We start from the raw sequence: 15,103 nt of genomic DNA, 5'->3' as shown, positions 1-15,103 counted from the left end.
ATGGGGGTATATGGATATGAGGGTATAGGGATGTGGGGATAATGGATATAGGGGTATGGGGATGTGGGGATACATGGATATGGGGGTATAGGGCATAGGGATATATGGATATGGGGTATGGGGATGTGGGGATGGGGGGGATGGAGGGATATGGGGTGTGGGGATGGGGGGATACATGGGTGGGAGGTGTGGGGATGGGGGGACGGAGGGATATGGGGATACATGGGTATGGGGTGTGGGGACACAAAGATATGGGGGAATGGGGACACGGGGATAGAGAGGGACATGGGGATATATGGGTATAGGGACATATGGATATGGGGTATGGGGACACATGGATATGGGGTATGGGGATACATGAATATGGGGACAGAGGGATATAGGGACACATGGATATGGGGATAGAGAGGGACATGGGGATATATGGGTACGGAGGTATGGGGCATGGATGTGGGGTATGGGGACATGGGATAGAGAGGGACATAGGGATACATGGATATAGGGACATATGGGTATGGGAATATATAGATATGGGAGTATGGGGAAATGGGGACAGAGGGATGTGGGGATACACGGATATGGGGTATGGGGATATGGGGATAGAGAGGGACATGGGGATATATGGGTATAGGGACATATGGATATGGGGTATGGGGACAGACGAATATGGGGTATGGGGATGTGGGGATACATGGATATGGGGTATGGGGACATGGGGACAAAGGGACATGGGGATACATGGATATGGGGTATGGGGACATATAGATATGGGGTATAGGGATACATGGATATGGGGTATGGGGACATATAGATATGGGGCCATGGGGATACATGGATATGGGGTATGGGGACATATAGATATGGGGACATGGGGATACATGGATATGGGGTATGGGGACATATAGATATGGGGCCATGGGGATACATGGATATGGGGTATGGGGACATATAGATATGGGTTATAGGGATACATGGATATGGGGTATGGGGACATATAGATATGGGGACATGGGGATACATGGATATGGGGTATGGGGACATATAGATATGGGTTATAGGGATACATGGATATGGGGTATGGGGACATATAGATATGGGGCCATGGGGATACATGGATATGGGGCCATATGGATATGGGGACAGAAGCCATTGGGATGTATGGACATGGATATGGGGCCATGAGGACACATAGGCACAGATGGACGCGGGGACACACGAGAAGGGCTCTGGGGTCCCCGTAACTCCAGGGATCCTCCCTTAGGGCCCCACTTTGGGGTCAAAAAGTCGCATTTTGGGGTTAAAAAGCCGCATTTTGGGTTCAAAAAGCCGCATTTTGGGGTTTTTAGCAGCGCTCACCCCGATACGGAGACACCGCCTTAAAGGGGGGGAGGGGAGAGGGGAGGAAGGGGGCGGAAGTGCGTCACGGCTACTTCCGGTGAGCGGAGCGATTCAAGATGGCGGCGCTGGTGTTGAGGTGACTCCGAGCGGGCGGGGCCGGGTTCGGCCTTAGGCCTGGGGGGGCTGTAGGCCTTAATGGGGCACCAATACAGCCCCAAAACGGGGCAGGGGGCAGCCAAAGGTGCACCCCATAACCTTATAGGGGACAATGGGGGACCCCAAAAGCCCTGTCTGCAATGGGGGCACCCCAAAACCCTTATAGGATAGTTATAGGTGCACCCCAAACTCGCCCCCCCAGCACCAATACAGGGCAAGGAGCACCCATAGGTGCACCCTAAAGCCCTATAGGGGATAATGGGGGACCCCAGAAGCCCTGTATGCAATGGGGGCACCCCAAAACCCTTATAGGACATCTAAAGGTACAGCCCAGCACCCTGCAGCCCCACTATGGCAGAGATAGGGGGACCCCAAAAGCCCCATCTGTAATAGGGACACCTGGAGTGCATCCCAAACCCTTATAGGACACCTATAGGTGCACCCCAAACACCCCCCCAGCCCCAATACAGGGCAAGGAGCACCCAAAGGTGGACCCTAAAACCCCATAGCGGCACTGGGGCCATCCAAGGGCGCACCCCAAGCCCCCCCCCCAGAATAGATCCTATGGGATCCTATGGGGATGAGGGTCAGCCTTGTGTTGTATGGGATCCTATGGGGATGAGGGTCAGCCTTGTGTTGTATGGGATCCTATGGGAGGGATGTGGGTCGGCCTTGTGTTGTATGGGATCATATGGGGATGTGGGTCGGCCTTGTGTTGTATGGGATCCTATGGGGGGGATGAGGGTCAGCCTTGTGTTGTATGGGATCCTATGGGGATGAGGGTCAGCCTTGTGTTGTATGGGATCCTATGGGGATGAGGGTCAGCCTTGTGTTGTATGGGATCCTATGGGGATGTGGGTCGGCCTTGTGTTGTATGGGATCCTATGGGGATGTGGGTCAGCCTTGTGTTGTATGGGATCATATGGGAATGATGTGGGTCGGCCTTGTATTGTATGGGATCATATGGGGGGATGTGGGTAGGCCTTGTGTTGTATGGGATCCTATGGGGGGATGAGGGTCAGCCTTGTGTTGTATGGGATCATATGGGGGGATGTGGGTCGGCCTTGTGTTGTATGGGATCCTTATGGGGATGTGGGTCAAGCTTGTGTTGTATGGGATCCTATGGGGATAAGGGTCAGCCTTGTGTTGTATGGGATCCTATGGGGATAAGGGTCAGCCTTGTGTTGTATGGGATCCTATGGGGATGAGGGTCAGCCTTGTGTTGTATGGGATCCTATGGGGGGATGTGGGTCGGCCTTGTGTTGTATGGGATCCTATGGGGATGTGGGTCAGCCTTGTGTTGTATGGGATCCTATGGGGATGAGGGTCAGCCTTGTGTTGTATGGGATCCTATGGGGGGGCATGAGGGTCAGCCTTGTGTTGTATGGGAGCCTATGGGGATAAGGGTCAGCCTTGTGTTGTATGGGATCCTATGGGGATGTGGGTCAACCTTGTGTTGTATGGGATCCTATGGGGATGAGGGTCAGCCTTGTGTTGTATGGGATCCTATGGGGGGATGTGGGTCGGCCTTGTGTTGTATGGGATCCTTATGGGGATGTGGGTCGGCCTTGTGTTGTATGGGATCCTTATGGGGATGTGGGTCAGCCTTGTGTTTTATGGGATCCTATGGGGGGGGATGAGGGTCGGCCTTGTGTTGTATGGGATCCTATGGGAGGGATGTGGGTCGGCCTTGTGTTGTATGGGATCATATGGGGGGATGTGGGTCAGCCTTGTGTTGTATGGGATCCTATGGGGATGTGGGTCGGCCTTGTGTTGTATGGGATCCTATGGGGGGGCATGAGGGTCAGCCTTGTGTTGTATGGGATCATATGGGAATGATGTGGGTCGGCCTTGTGTTGTATGGGATCCTATGGGGATGATGTGGGTTGGCCTTGTGTTGTATGGGATCCTATGAGGGGATGAGGGTCAGCCTTGTGTTTTATGGGATCCTATGGGGGGATGTGGGTCAGCCTTGTGTTGTATGGGACCCTATGGGGATGTGGGTCAGCCTTGTGTTGTATGGGATCCTATGGGGATGTGGGTCAGCCTTGTGTTGTATGGGATCCTATGGGGATGAGGGTCAGCCTTGTGTTGTATGGGATCCTATGGGGGGACGAGGGTCAGCCTTGTGTTGTATGGGACCCTATGGGGATGTGGGTCAACCTTGTGTTGTATGGGATCCTATGGGAGGGATGTGGGTCAGCCTTGTGTTGTATGGGATCCTATGGGAGGGATGTGGGTCAGCCTTGTGTTGTATGGGATCCTATGGGGGGGATGAGGGTTGGCCTGTAGGGGAGATGGGGGGATATGGGGGGGTTCATAATAGAGGGGATATGGGGGAATATGGGTGGGGGGGGTTGTAATGTGGGGGAGATGGGGGGGGATATTCAGGGGGTTCATAATGTTGGGGAGATTGGGCAGCTCCTACGGGTTTATAGGGGATATAGGGCAGCTCTTATGGGTTTATATACAGGGGATATGGGGCAGCTCTTAAAGGTTTATTTATAGGGGAGATGGGGCAGCTCCTAAGGGATATGGGGATGGAGAGGGACATGGGGATATGTGGGTATAGGGTCATATGGATATGGGGTATAGGGACACATTATTACAGGGGAGATGGGGCATCCCCTAAGGGTTTATAGGGGAGATGGGGCATTAATGGCTGTGTTAATTAATGCCTCCTTCCTCCCTCCCTGGTCCCTGCTATAGATTCCAACCCACATGTGGGTGCTGCCAATGCTCCTGGAGAGCTGCCCTTCAATGTCCCATTACAATCAGTGCCATTGCTCTATATGGGGCAGCTCCCACTCCTCTGGGTGCCATAAAACCCCCCTTTTTTTGCCTCCTGAAACGCTTTGTGTTGGGTTTTAGGGCATCCTGCTGCCTGCACAGGGCTCAGGGCTGTGCTGAGGGGCCCTATGGGTGCTTAGGGGATGGGGGTGGGGGTTTGGGATGCTTCTCTATGGGGATGGGAGCCCCCTCCCCATTCAGTGCTGCAGTGAGGGGGGTGGACTGACTCAGTGTGGGTGTGAGATGGGACGTGGGGATAGAGAGGGACATGGGGATATATGGGGACATACGGGTATGGGGTATGGGGACATGGGGATAGAGAGGGACATGGGGATATATGGGGACATATGGATATGGGGTATGGGGATATGGGGATAGAGAGGGACATGGGGATATATGGGTATAGGGACATATGGATATGGGGTATGGGGACACATGGGTATGGGGACATACGGATATGGGGTATGGGGATGTGGGGATACATGGATATGGGGTATGGGGACATGGGGATATATGGGTATGGGGACATATGGATATGGGGTATGGGGACATGGGGATAGAGAGGGACATGGAGATACATGGGTATAGGGACATATGGGTATGGGGATATGGGGATAGAGAGGGACATGGGGATATATGGGGACATACAGATATGGGGTATGGGGACACATGGGTATGGGGACATACGGATATGGGGTATGGGGATGTGGGGATACATGGATATGGGGTATGGGGACATGGGGATAGAGAGGGACATGGAGATACATGGGTATAGGGACATATGGATATGGGGTATGGGGATATGGGGATAGAGGGGGACATGGGGATATATGGGGACATATGGGTATGGGGTATGGGGACACATGGGTATGGGGGTATGGGGATGTGGGGATACATGGATATGGGATATGGGGACATGGGGATAGAGAGGGACATGGGGATACATGGGTATAGGGACATATGGATATGGGGTATGGGGATGTGGGGATACATGGATATGGGGTAAGGGGACATGGGGATATATGGGTATAGGGACATATGGATATATGGGGTATGGGGACATGGGGACAGAGAGACAAGGGGACACATTGATATGAGGACAGAAGGACATGGGGACATGGGGATATGGGGGTATGAGGGTATGAGTATACATGGGTATAGGGACATATGGATATGGGGACAGAGGGATATGGGGGTATGGGGACATGGGGATAGAGAGGGACATGGGGATATATGGGTATAGGGACATATGGATATGGGGTATGGGAACACATGGGTATGGGGACATGGATATAGGGACAGAGGGATATGGGGACATATAGATATGGTGATGTGGGGATACATAGATATGGGGTATTGGGGCATGGGGATAGAGAGGGACATGGGGATATATGGGGAAATATGGATATGGGGACACAGAGATATGGGGGTATGTGGATATATGGGTGTAGGGACATATGGACATGGGGTAAGGGGACATGGGGACAGAGAGACAAGGGGACACATTGATATAAGGACAGAGGGACATGGGGACACGTGGATATGGGGGTATGGGAATACATGGGTATAGGGACATTGGATATGGGGACAGAGGGATATGGGGGTATGGGGACATGGGGATAGAGAGGGACATGGGGATATATGGGGACAGGGACATATGGACATGGGGTATGGGGACATATGGGTATGGGGACATGGATATAGGGACAGAGGGATATGGGGACATATGGATTTGGGGATGTGGGGACACATGGATATGGGGTATGGGGACATGGGGCCAGAAGGAGGTGGGGACACATGGACATGAGGACATATGGATATGGGGACACATGGATATGGGGATATGGGGCCATATGGCTGTGTTTCATATGAACATCCTCTGACGTGCAGGCTGACGTTAGACCTCCAAGCACTGCAGAGCTGCACCGTGGCCCCATAACATCAGCATTTAACACCTTCCTTTGGCACTAACAGACTTATATTATATAATAATATGTCTCTTATATCTTACAGATGCGTCTCTCGGCGCTGCCTCCTGGCCCGGCTCAACCCCGGCCCCTCCATTAACCAGTGAGTGTGGGGCTCTATGGGGAGCAACGGGATCCACTTCTCCCCATGGGATCCCACGTGTGTGATCTTTACCTTCATTAAGTCACCAGTGATGTTGTCAGGGCTCCATATCACAGCCTGGGATCAGTGTTAAGTGGGCTGTTATCAGTGTTAGGTGGGCTGTGTTATCAGTGTTAGGTGGGCTGTTATCAATGTTAAGTGGGCTGTGTTATCAGTGTTAAGTGGGCTGTGTTATCAGTGTTAAGTGGGCTGTTATCAGTGTTAAGTGGGCTGTTATCAGTGTTAAGTGGGCTGTGTTATCAGTGTTAGGTGGGCTGTTATCAATGTTAAGTGGGCTGTGTTATCAATGTTAAGTGGGCTGTTATCAGTGTTAAGTGGGCTGTGTTATCAGTGTTAAGTGGGCTGTGTTATCAATGTTAGGTGGGTTGTTATCAGTGTTAAGTGGGCTGTGTTATCAGTGTTAAGTGGGCTGTTATCAGTGTTAGGTGGGCTGTTATCAATATTAAGTGGGCTGTTATCAATATTAAGTGGGCTGTTATCAATGTTAAGTGGGCTGTGTTATCAATGTTAGGTGGGCTGTTATCAGTGTTAAGTGGGCTGTGTTATCAATGTTAGGTGGGCTGTGTTATCAGTGTTAAGTGGGCTGTTATCAGTGTTAAGTGGGCTGTTATCAATGTTAAGTGGGCTGTGTTATCAATGTTAAGTGGGCTGTTATCAATGTTAGGTGGGCTGTTATCAGTATTAAGTGGGCTGTTATCAGTGTTAAGTGGGCTGTTATCAATGTTAAGTGGGCTGTGTTATCAATGTTAAGTGGGCTGTGTTATCAATGTTAAGTGGGCTGTTATCAATGTTAGGTGGGCTGTTATCAATGTTAAGTGGGCTGTTATCAGTGTTAAGTGGGCTGTTATCAATGTTAGGTGGGCTGTTATCAATGTTAAGTGGGCTGTTATCAATGTTAAGTGGGCTGTTATCAATGTTAAGTGGGCTGTGTTATCAATGTTAAGTGGGCTGTTATCAATGTTAAGTGGGCTGTGTTATCAGTGTTAAGTGGGCTGTTATCAATGTTAAGTGGGCTGTTATCAATGTTAAGTGGGCTGTGTTATCAATGTTAGGTGGGCTGTTATCAGTGTTAAGTGGGCTGTGTTATCAATGTTAAGTGGGCTGTGTTATCAGTGTTAAGTGGGCTGTGTTATCAATGTTAGGTGGGCTGTTATCAGTGTTAAGTGGGCTGTGTTATCAATGTTAAGTGGGCTGTGTTATCAATGTTAAGTGGGCTGTGTTATCAATGTTAGGTGGGCTGTTATCAGTGTTAAGTGGGCTGTGTTATCAATGTTAAGTGGGCTGTGTTATCAGTGTTAAGTGGGCTGTGTTATCAATGTTAGGTGGGCTGTTATCAGTGTTAAGTGGGCTGTGTTATCAATGTTAAGTGGGCTGTGTTATCAATGTTAAGTGGGCTGTGTTATCAATGTTAGGTGGGCTGTGTTATCAGTGTTAGGTGGGCTGTGTTATCAATGTTAAGTGGGTTATTTATCTGCCTGTATCTCAGCCCCATTGAGGCTCAGTGCTGTCCATCCCCATGTTCTTTTCCAGCCTGGTCCCCATGGCCACCACAGCCAAAGAGGAGATGGCTCATTTCTGGGAGAAAAACACCAAATCCAGCCGTCCTTTATCCCCTCACGTCTCCATTTACAAGTAGGGCTTTGTGATACTGTGATATTATTGTGATATTCCCAATGCAGGACGCTGACAGCCCTTCCCCTCCCTTGGAGCTTTCTCAGCAGCCGCCCTTCCCTGCTCTGTGCCGTTGATATTTGCCATTCCCTGGCTGCCTCTGCACGTTGCCCACTCTCCTTTATTCACTGCTTGGATTCCTGGGATAACTCAATGCAGAACCCCCACCCAGGGCTGCAGAGCTGCAAGTTTTGCCTCCTCTCATTGCTCCCTGCTCCTTGTTGTGCTCACAATCTCCTTCCATTGCTCCCTACCTCTTATTTTGGCTCAGCTTCCTTTGCTCCCTACCCCTTATATTGGCTCACAAACTCCTTCTATTGCTCCCTCTACCCCTTATTTCAACTCTCAATCTCCTTCCTTTGCTCCCTACCCCTTATTTTAGCTCACAAACAGGGTTGCTGTGGGGTTACTGTGGGTATGGGGGGCAGGAGCTGTAGGGTCCCTACCCCTTATATTAGCTCACAAACTCCTTCCTTTGCTCCTTATTGTGCTCACAAACTGCTCCCTTTGCTCCCTACCCCTTATTTTAGCTCACAAACTGCTTCCTTTGCTCCCTATCCCTTATATTGTGCCCTTATTTTAACTCACAATCTCCTTCCTTTGCTCCCTACCCATTATTTTAGCTCACAAACAGGGTTGCTGTGGGGTTACTGTGGCTATGGGGGGCAGGAGCTACCCCTTATATTAGCTCACAATCTCCTTCCTTTGCTCCCTTATATTGGCTCACAATCTCCTTCCATTGCTCCCTACCCCTTATTTTAGCTCACAAACCCCTTCCATTGCTCCCTACCTCTTATTTTGGCTCAGCTTCCTTTGCTCCCTACCCCTTATATTGGCTCACAATCTCCTTCCATTGCTCCCTACCCCTTATTTCAACTCACAATCTCCTTCCTTTGCTCCCTACCCTTTATTTTAACTCTCAATCTCCTCCCATTGCTCCCTACCCCTTATTTTAGCTCTCAAACAGGGTTGCTGTGGGGTTACTGTGGGTATGGGGGCACGAGCTGTAGGGTCCCTACCCCTTATATTGGCTCACAATCTCCTTCCATTGCTCCCTACCCCTTATATTAGCTCACAAACTGCTTCCTTTGCTCCTTATTGTGCTCACAATCTCCTTCCTTTGCTCCCTATCCCTTATTTTAGCTCACAAACAGGGTTGCTGTGGGGTTACTGTGGGTATGGGGGCATGAGCTGTAGGGTCCCTACCCCTTATATTGGCTCACAAACTCCTTATTTCAACTCACAACCTCCTTCCTTTGCTCCCTCCCCTTATTTTAACTCACAATCTGCTCCTCTTACAGGTGGTCCCTGCCCATGGCCATGTCCATCACTCACCGTGGCACCGGCGTTGCTCTCAGTTTAGGTTCGTCCACCTCTGGCTGCTGCTGTGGGGCTCAGAGCTGGGGTTGCTCCCCTTTGGGTCTCCACTTGTAAATCCCCCCCCTCTATTCTGGCCCTATAGAATAAGGGCCCTTGTTCTGGCCCTCTCTGGTGCTATATCAGCTCCTTGCAGCCACCCTGTGCTGTATTTAAACCCCCATAGCCTCCCTTAGCACAGCTTCCATTGTGAGATGCTGCCTTCATCCACACCAAGGGCACAACCTGCTCCCATATCATCCCTTTTGTGCCTATGAGCCCATAAAGGGCCTGCAGCAGGAGCAGGGCAGAGCTCTGAGCATCCCCCATAGCTCTAATGGAGCAGGGCAGAGCTCTGAGCATCCCCCATAGATATAATGGAGCAGGGCAGAGCTCTGAGCATCCCCCATAGATATAATGGAGCAGGGCAGAGCCCTGAGCATCCCCCATAGCTCCAATGGAGCAGGGCAGAGCTCTGAGCATCCCCCATAGATATAATGGAGCAGGGCAGAGCTCTGAGCATCCCCCATAGATATAATGGAGCAGGGCAGAGCTCTGAGCATCCCCCATAGCCCCAATGGAGCAGGGCAGAGCTCTGAGCATCCCCCATAGATATAATGGAGCAGGGCAGAGCTCTGAGCATCCCCCATAGCTCCAATGGAGCAGGGCAGAGCTCTGAGCATCCCCCATAGCTCAGATGGAGCAGGACAGAGCTCTGAGCATCCCCCATAGATATAATGGAGCAGGGCAGAGCTCTGAGCATCCCCCATAGCTCAGATGGAGCAGGACAGAGCTCTGAGCATCCCCCATAGATATAATGGAGCAGGGCAGAGCTCTGAGCATCCCCCATAGATATAATGGAGCAGGGCAGAGCTCTGAGCATCCCCCATAGCCCTAATGGAGCAGGGCAGAGCTCTGAGCATCCCCCATAGATATAATGGAGCAGGGCAGAGCTCTGAGCATCCCCCATAGATATAATGGAGCAGGGCAGAGCTCTGAGCATCCCCCATAGCTCCAATGGAACAGGACAGAGCTCTGAGCATCCCCCATAGATATAATGGAGCAGGGCAGAGCTCTGAGCATCCCCCATAGATATAATGGAGCAGGGCAGAGCTCTGAGCATCCCCCATAGCTCCAATGGAGCAGGGCAGAGCTCTGAGCATCCCCCATAGCTCCAATGGAACAGGACAGAGCTCTGAGCATCCCCCATAGATATAATGGAGCAGGGCAGAGCTCTGAGCATCCCCCATAGCTCCAATGGAGCAGGGCAGAGCTCTGAGCATCCCCCATAGCTCAGATGGAGCAGGACAGAGCTCTGAGCATCCCCCATAGATATAATGGAGCAGGGCAGAGCTCTGAGCATCCCCCATAGATATAATGGAGCAGGACAGAGCTCTGACCATCCCCCATAGATATAATGGAGCAGGGCAGAGCCCTGAGCATCCCCCATAGCCCCAATGGAGCAGGGCAGAGCTCTGAGCATCCCCCATAGATATAATGGAGCAGGGCAGAGCTCTGAGTATCCCCCATAGATATAATGGAGCAGGGCAGAGCTCTGAGCATCCCCCATAGATATAATGGAGCAGGGCAGAGCTCTGAGCATCCCGCATAGAGGATAGGAGGGTACAGAGGGAATGGGGTTAATAAAACACCCTGGGATTGGGGCTGTGTGATCCCAAAGCTGCCGCAGCTCATTTGGCTGCCATGTAAATGATCCCATTAAATAGATGGGAAAGGAACTGACTGAACACAGAGGCAAAATGATGCTGATGAGAAGAGGGAAGTGCTCATCTCCTCTGCAACAATAGGGTGTGATTATGGGATGCTTCGCCCTTCCTGCTCTCCTCAATGAGGGGGATGACGGAGGAGGGATATAGGGTTGGTGTGGGTATGGGGGGGGCAGGAGCTGTAGGGTTTCTATGTGGGTACAGGGGGCAGGAGATATAGGGTTGTGGGTATAGGGGGCAGGAGCTGTGGGGTTGTGGGTATAGGGGGGAGGAGCTGTAGGGTTGCTGTGGGTATGGGGGTGGAAGGAGATGTGGGGTTGCTGTGTGGGTATGGGGTGGAGGAGCTGTAGGGTTGTGGGTATGGGGTGGAGGAGCTGTAGGGTTGCTGTGGGTATAGGGGGCAGGAGCTGTAGGGTTGCTGTGGGTATGGGGGGCAGGAGCTATAGGGTTGTGGGTATAGAGGGCAGGAGCTGTAGGGTTGCTGTGGGTATGGGGTGAAGGAGCTGTAGGGTTGCTGTGGGTATGTGGGGGGCAGAAGCTGTAGGGTTGTGGGTATGGGGTGAAGGAGCTGTAGGGTTGCTGTGGGTATGGGGGCTGGAGTTGTAGGGTTGTGGGTATGGGGGCTGGAGTTGTAGGGTTGTGGGTATAGGGGGCAGGAGCTGTAGGGTTGCTGTGGGTATAGGGGGCAGGAGCTGTAGGGTTGCTGTGGGTATAGGGGGCAGGAGCTGTAGGGTTGCTGTGGGTATAGGGGGCAGGAGCTATAGGGTTGCTGTGGGTATGAGGGGCAGGAGATACAGGGTTGCTGTGGGTATTGGGGGGCAGCTGTAGAGTTGTTGTGGGTATGGGGGGCAGGAGTTGTAGGGCTGTTATGTGAGTATGGGGGTTGCAGGAGTTGTAGGGTTGCTGTGCGTATGGGGGGCAGGAGCTGTAGGGTTGCCATGGGTATAGGGGGCAGGAGCTGTAGGGTTGCTGTGGGTATGGGGTGGCAGGAGTTGTAGGGTTGTTGTGGGTATGGGTGGGGGGCAAGCACTATAGGGTTGCTGTGGGTATGGGGGGGGCAGGAGCTGTAGGGTTCCTGTGTATAGGGGGATGAGCTGTAGGGTTGTGGGTATGGGGTGAAGGAGCTGTAGGGTTGCTGTGGGTATAGGGGGCAGGAGCTGTAGGGTTGTGGGTATGGGGTGGAGGAGCTGTAGGGTTCCTGTGTATAGGGGGGATGAGCTGTAGGGTTGTGGGTATGGGGTGAAGGAGCTGTAGGGTTGCTGTGGGTATAGGGGGCAGGAGCTGTAGGGTTGTTATGTGAGTATGGGGGGGGCAGGATCTGTAGGGTTGTTGTGGGTATGGGGAGGAGGATCTGTAGGGTTCCTGTATGGCTGGCTATGGGTATGGGGGGGAGGGAGAAGGGGCTGCTACCCCCCCTATACATAGATCTGTATTGCTGCCATGTGTGTCCCACCAGCTGAGCTCACTCTGCTCTGCATCCCATATTGACCCAATCCCATCCCATAGGGCGCTGTGGGGCAGTTCCTCCTTCTCTTTGCCCCCCATCCTGACCCATTTAGGGCTGGTTGTTCTGTTCCTCCCCTCACTGTCCCATTCTCCCCCTGCAGGTGTTTCTCTTTTCAGCCTGGCTGCTTTGCTGCTCCCAGAGCAGTTCCCCCATTACGTGGCCGTGCTGAAGTCCCTCAGTCTGGGTCCTGCTCTCATTTACTCCGCTAAATTCGCTCTGGTTTTTCCCTTTTCTTATCACACCTGGAACGGGATCCGGCACCTGGTGAGTGTTGCTGTGTGTGTCTCTATGTGCTGGGATAAGGTGCCCTTGGGAGCAGGAATTAAAGCTCTTGGCAGCTATTATTGGGTGCCTTTAAGCCTCTGAGAGCAGCTCAGGGCTGATGCTTTGTGCTTATCTGGAGCAGCCCCTCTATGGGGCACAGATGATGGAGCATCCCCTGCTCTATGGCTCCTCTATGGGGCACAGATGATGGAGCATCCCCTGCCCTGTTGCCCCTCTATGGGGCACAGATGATGGAGCATCCCCTGCCCTGTTGCCCCTCTATGGGGCACAGATGATGGAGCATCCCCTGCCCTGTTGCCCCTCTATGGGGCACAGATGATGGAGCATCCCCTGCCCTGTTGCCCCTCTATGGGGCACAGATGATGGAGCATCCCCTGCTCTATGGCCCCTCTATGGGGCACAGATGATGGAGCATCCCCTCTATGGGGCACAGAGGATGGAGCATCCCCTGCCCTGTGGCCCCTCTATGGGGCACAGATGATGGAGCATCCCCTGCTCTATGGCTCCTCTATGGGATAGGGCTGGGCATGGGGCTGGGGCTGGAGATAGGGCTGGGGATGGGGATGGGGCTGGGCATAGGGATGGGGATGGGTATAGGGACTGGGGATAGGGCTGGAGATGGGGATGGGGCTGGGGTTGGGCATGGGCATAGGGCTGGGCATAGGGCAGGGGATGGGTATAGGGACCGGGTATAGGGCTGGGCATGGGGCTGGGCATAGGGCTGGGGATAGGGCAGGGGATAGGGATGGGGATGGGTATAGGGCAGGGGATGGGGCTGGGCATGGGGCTGGGGATAGGGCTGGGCATAGGGCTGGGGATGGGGATAGGGCTGGGGATGAGGATAGGGCTGGGCATAGGGCTGGGGATGGGTATAGGGACTGGATATAGGGCAGGGGATGGGGATGGGGATGGGGATGGGGATGGGGATAGGGCTAGGGAATAGGGCTGGGCATAGGGCAGGGGATGGGGCTGGGCATAGGGCTGAGCATGGGGTTGGGGATGGGGATGGGGATAGGGATAGGGATAGGGATAGGGATAGGGATAGGGATAGGGATAGGGATAGGGATAGGGATAGGGATAGGGATAGGGATAGGGATGGGGATGGGGATGGGGATGGGGATAGGGCAGGATGGGCTGCCTTTTAGGGCTGCCTTTTGGGGCTGCCTTTTGGGGCTGCCTTTTGGGGCTGCCTTTTAGTGTCTCTCTCAGCCCCTTATAGGGCTGGATTTGATGGGATCTGCTGCAATTGGGGCTGTCAGATCAGCTCTGCTTTGTAACCTATTTCCATCAGTGGGATGGGGGGGGGGAGCAGCAGCTGCTGGTGTGGAGCAAGGCTGGGGATTAAAGGGAGATCTGATTATAGGGGGGGGGGGGAAGGGAAGGGGGGTAGCACACCCTGGGAGACCCCAATGTAAAGGTTAAGGGATGGTTTGAAACCATAAGAGGGGAAATGGGGGTCAGCTCCTTTAGCTGGGGGTGCCCCATCCCTTGAGCTGCCCCATACTCTTTGTGTGGGGCTATGGGTAATGTGGGTTGGGGGGCACTCATCCTATTGCCGCAGTGGGGCTGGGTTGGGGGTCAGGGCCTTTCTAACCCCCCCTTGATGTGGGGCAGCCCCCCATGAAGGGACCCTTTATGTTCTGCTGCCATAAGTCCGCCCTGTTTTCTCTCCCCGCAGGTTTGGGATATGGGGAAGGGCTTCAAGCTCACCCAGGTGGAGCAGTCGGGGGTCCTGGTTCTGATTCTGACCCTTCTCTCCTCCGCTGGCATCGCAGCCATGTAATGACATATAACACAGCCCCCCCCACCCAAATTCGGGACCCCCCCCAAATGACAGCGACGTGATTCCAGCTCAGCCCCAACATGGGGATGGACGCACAGAAAGAGGTTTATGGGATGGGGGGGCAACACTCCCCAACGCCCCCCATCCCTCCCCATCAATAGGGGTGGGCAGAGGTTGAGCCCCTCCTTCAGCCCCGGGTTGGGGGCTGTATTGGGGGGGGGTGGGTGCTGTGATGGGGGGGGTTGGGGGCTGTGATGGGGGGGGGTTGGGGGCTGTGTTGGGGGGCTTCTGGGGGGGGTTATTTCCCCTTTAAGCTGCTGTTTGCAGCAGCCCTTGGCAATAAAGCAGCTTTGATTCTTC

At 53.2% G+C, this 15,103-nt stretch overlaps 2 protein-coding genes across 5 annotated transcripts in view; one reads left to right on the top strand and one right to left on the bottom strand.

Moving 5' to 3' along the window:
- Positions 1-6,451, bottom strand: part of MPZ (myelin protein zero) — a 26,328-nt gene extending 19,877 nt beyond the window's left edge. For all 3 annotated transcript variants that reach the window (XM_085524654.1, XM_085524653.1, XM_085524655.1), the window contains exon 1: positions 6,427-6,451. The gene's annotated coding sequence lies outside the window, so the exon portion shown is untranslated. The remainder of the gene's footprint in view (positions 1-6,426) is intronic.
- On the top strand, positions 1,447-15,103 carry SDHC (succinate dehydrogenase complex subunit C). Of its 2 annotated transcripts, none has more exons than XM_015851121.3 (6): positions 1,447-1,474; positions 6,298-6,354; positions 7,945-8,046; positions 9,387-9,448; positions 12,776-12,939; positions 14,639-15,103. In XM_015851121.3, exons 1-6 carry the CDS (start codon positions 1,455-1,457, stop codon positions 14,741-14,743), a joined length of 510 nt encoding a protein of 169 aa, XP_015706607.1. In that variant the 5' UTR covers positions 1,447-1,454; the 3' UTR covers positions 14,744-15,103. The 2 variants fall into 2 exon arrangements, with proteins under 2 accessions (XP_015706607.1, XP_015706608.2); XM_015851122.3 differs by having other exon boundaries at positions 6,298-6,411.

The sequence above is a fragment of the Coturnix japonica genome, chromosome 27 (genome assembly GCF_054131305.1).
Source record: "Coturnix japonica strain WE chromosome 27, WE-NBRP24, whole genome shotgun sequence".
Taxonomy (NCBI): Eukaryota; Metazoa; Chordata; class Aves; order Galliformes; family Phasianidae; genus Coturnix; species Coturnix japonica.
Note: the sequence above shows the minus strand (reverse complement) of the source record. Positions and strands in the feature narration are given on the sequence as shown.

What these genes read in the sequence shown, in the direction of transcription:
- SDHC (XM_015851121.3), top strand. Translation starts at nt 1,455, where the DNA reads ATGGCGGCGCTGGTGTTGAG. An exon ending in ATGGCGGCGCTGGTGTTGAG is followed by an intron (nt 1,475 to 6,297) that starts GTGACTCCGAGC and finishes TATATCTTACAG; the next exon opens with ATGCGTCTCTCGGCGCTGCC. An exon ending in CCCGGCCCCTCCATTAACCA is followed by an intron (nt 6,355 to 7,944) that starts GTGAGTGTGGGG and finishes GTTCTTTTCCAG; the next exon opens with CCTGGTCCCCATGGCCACCA.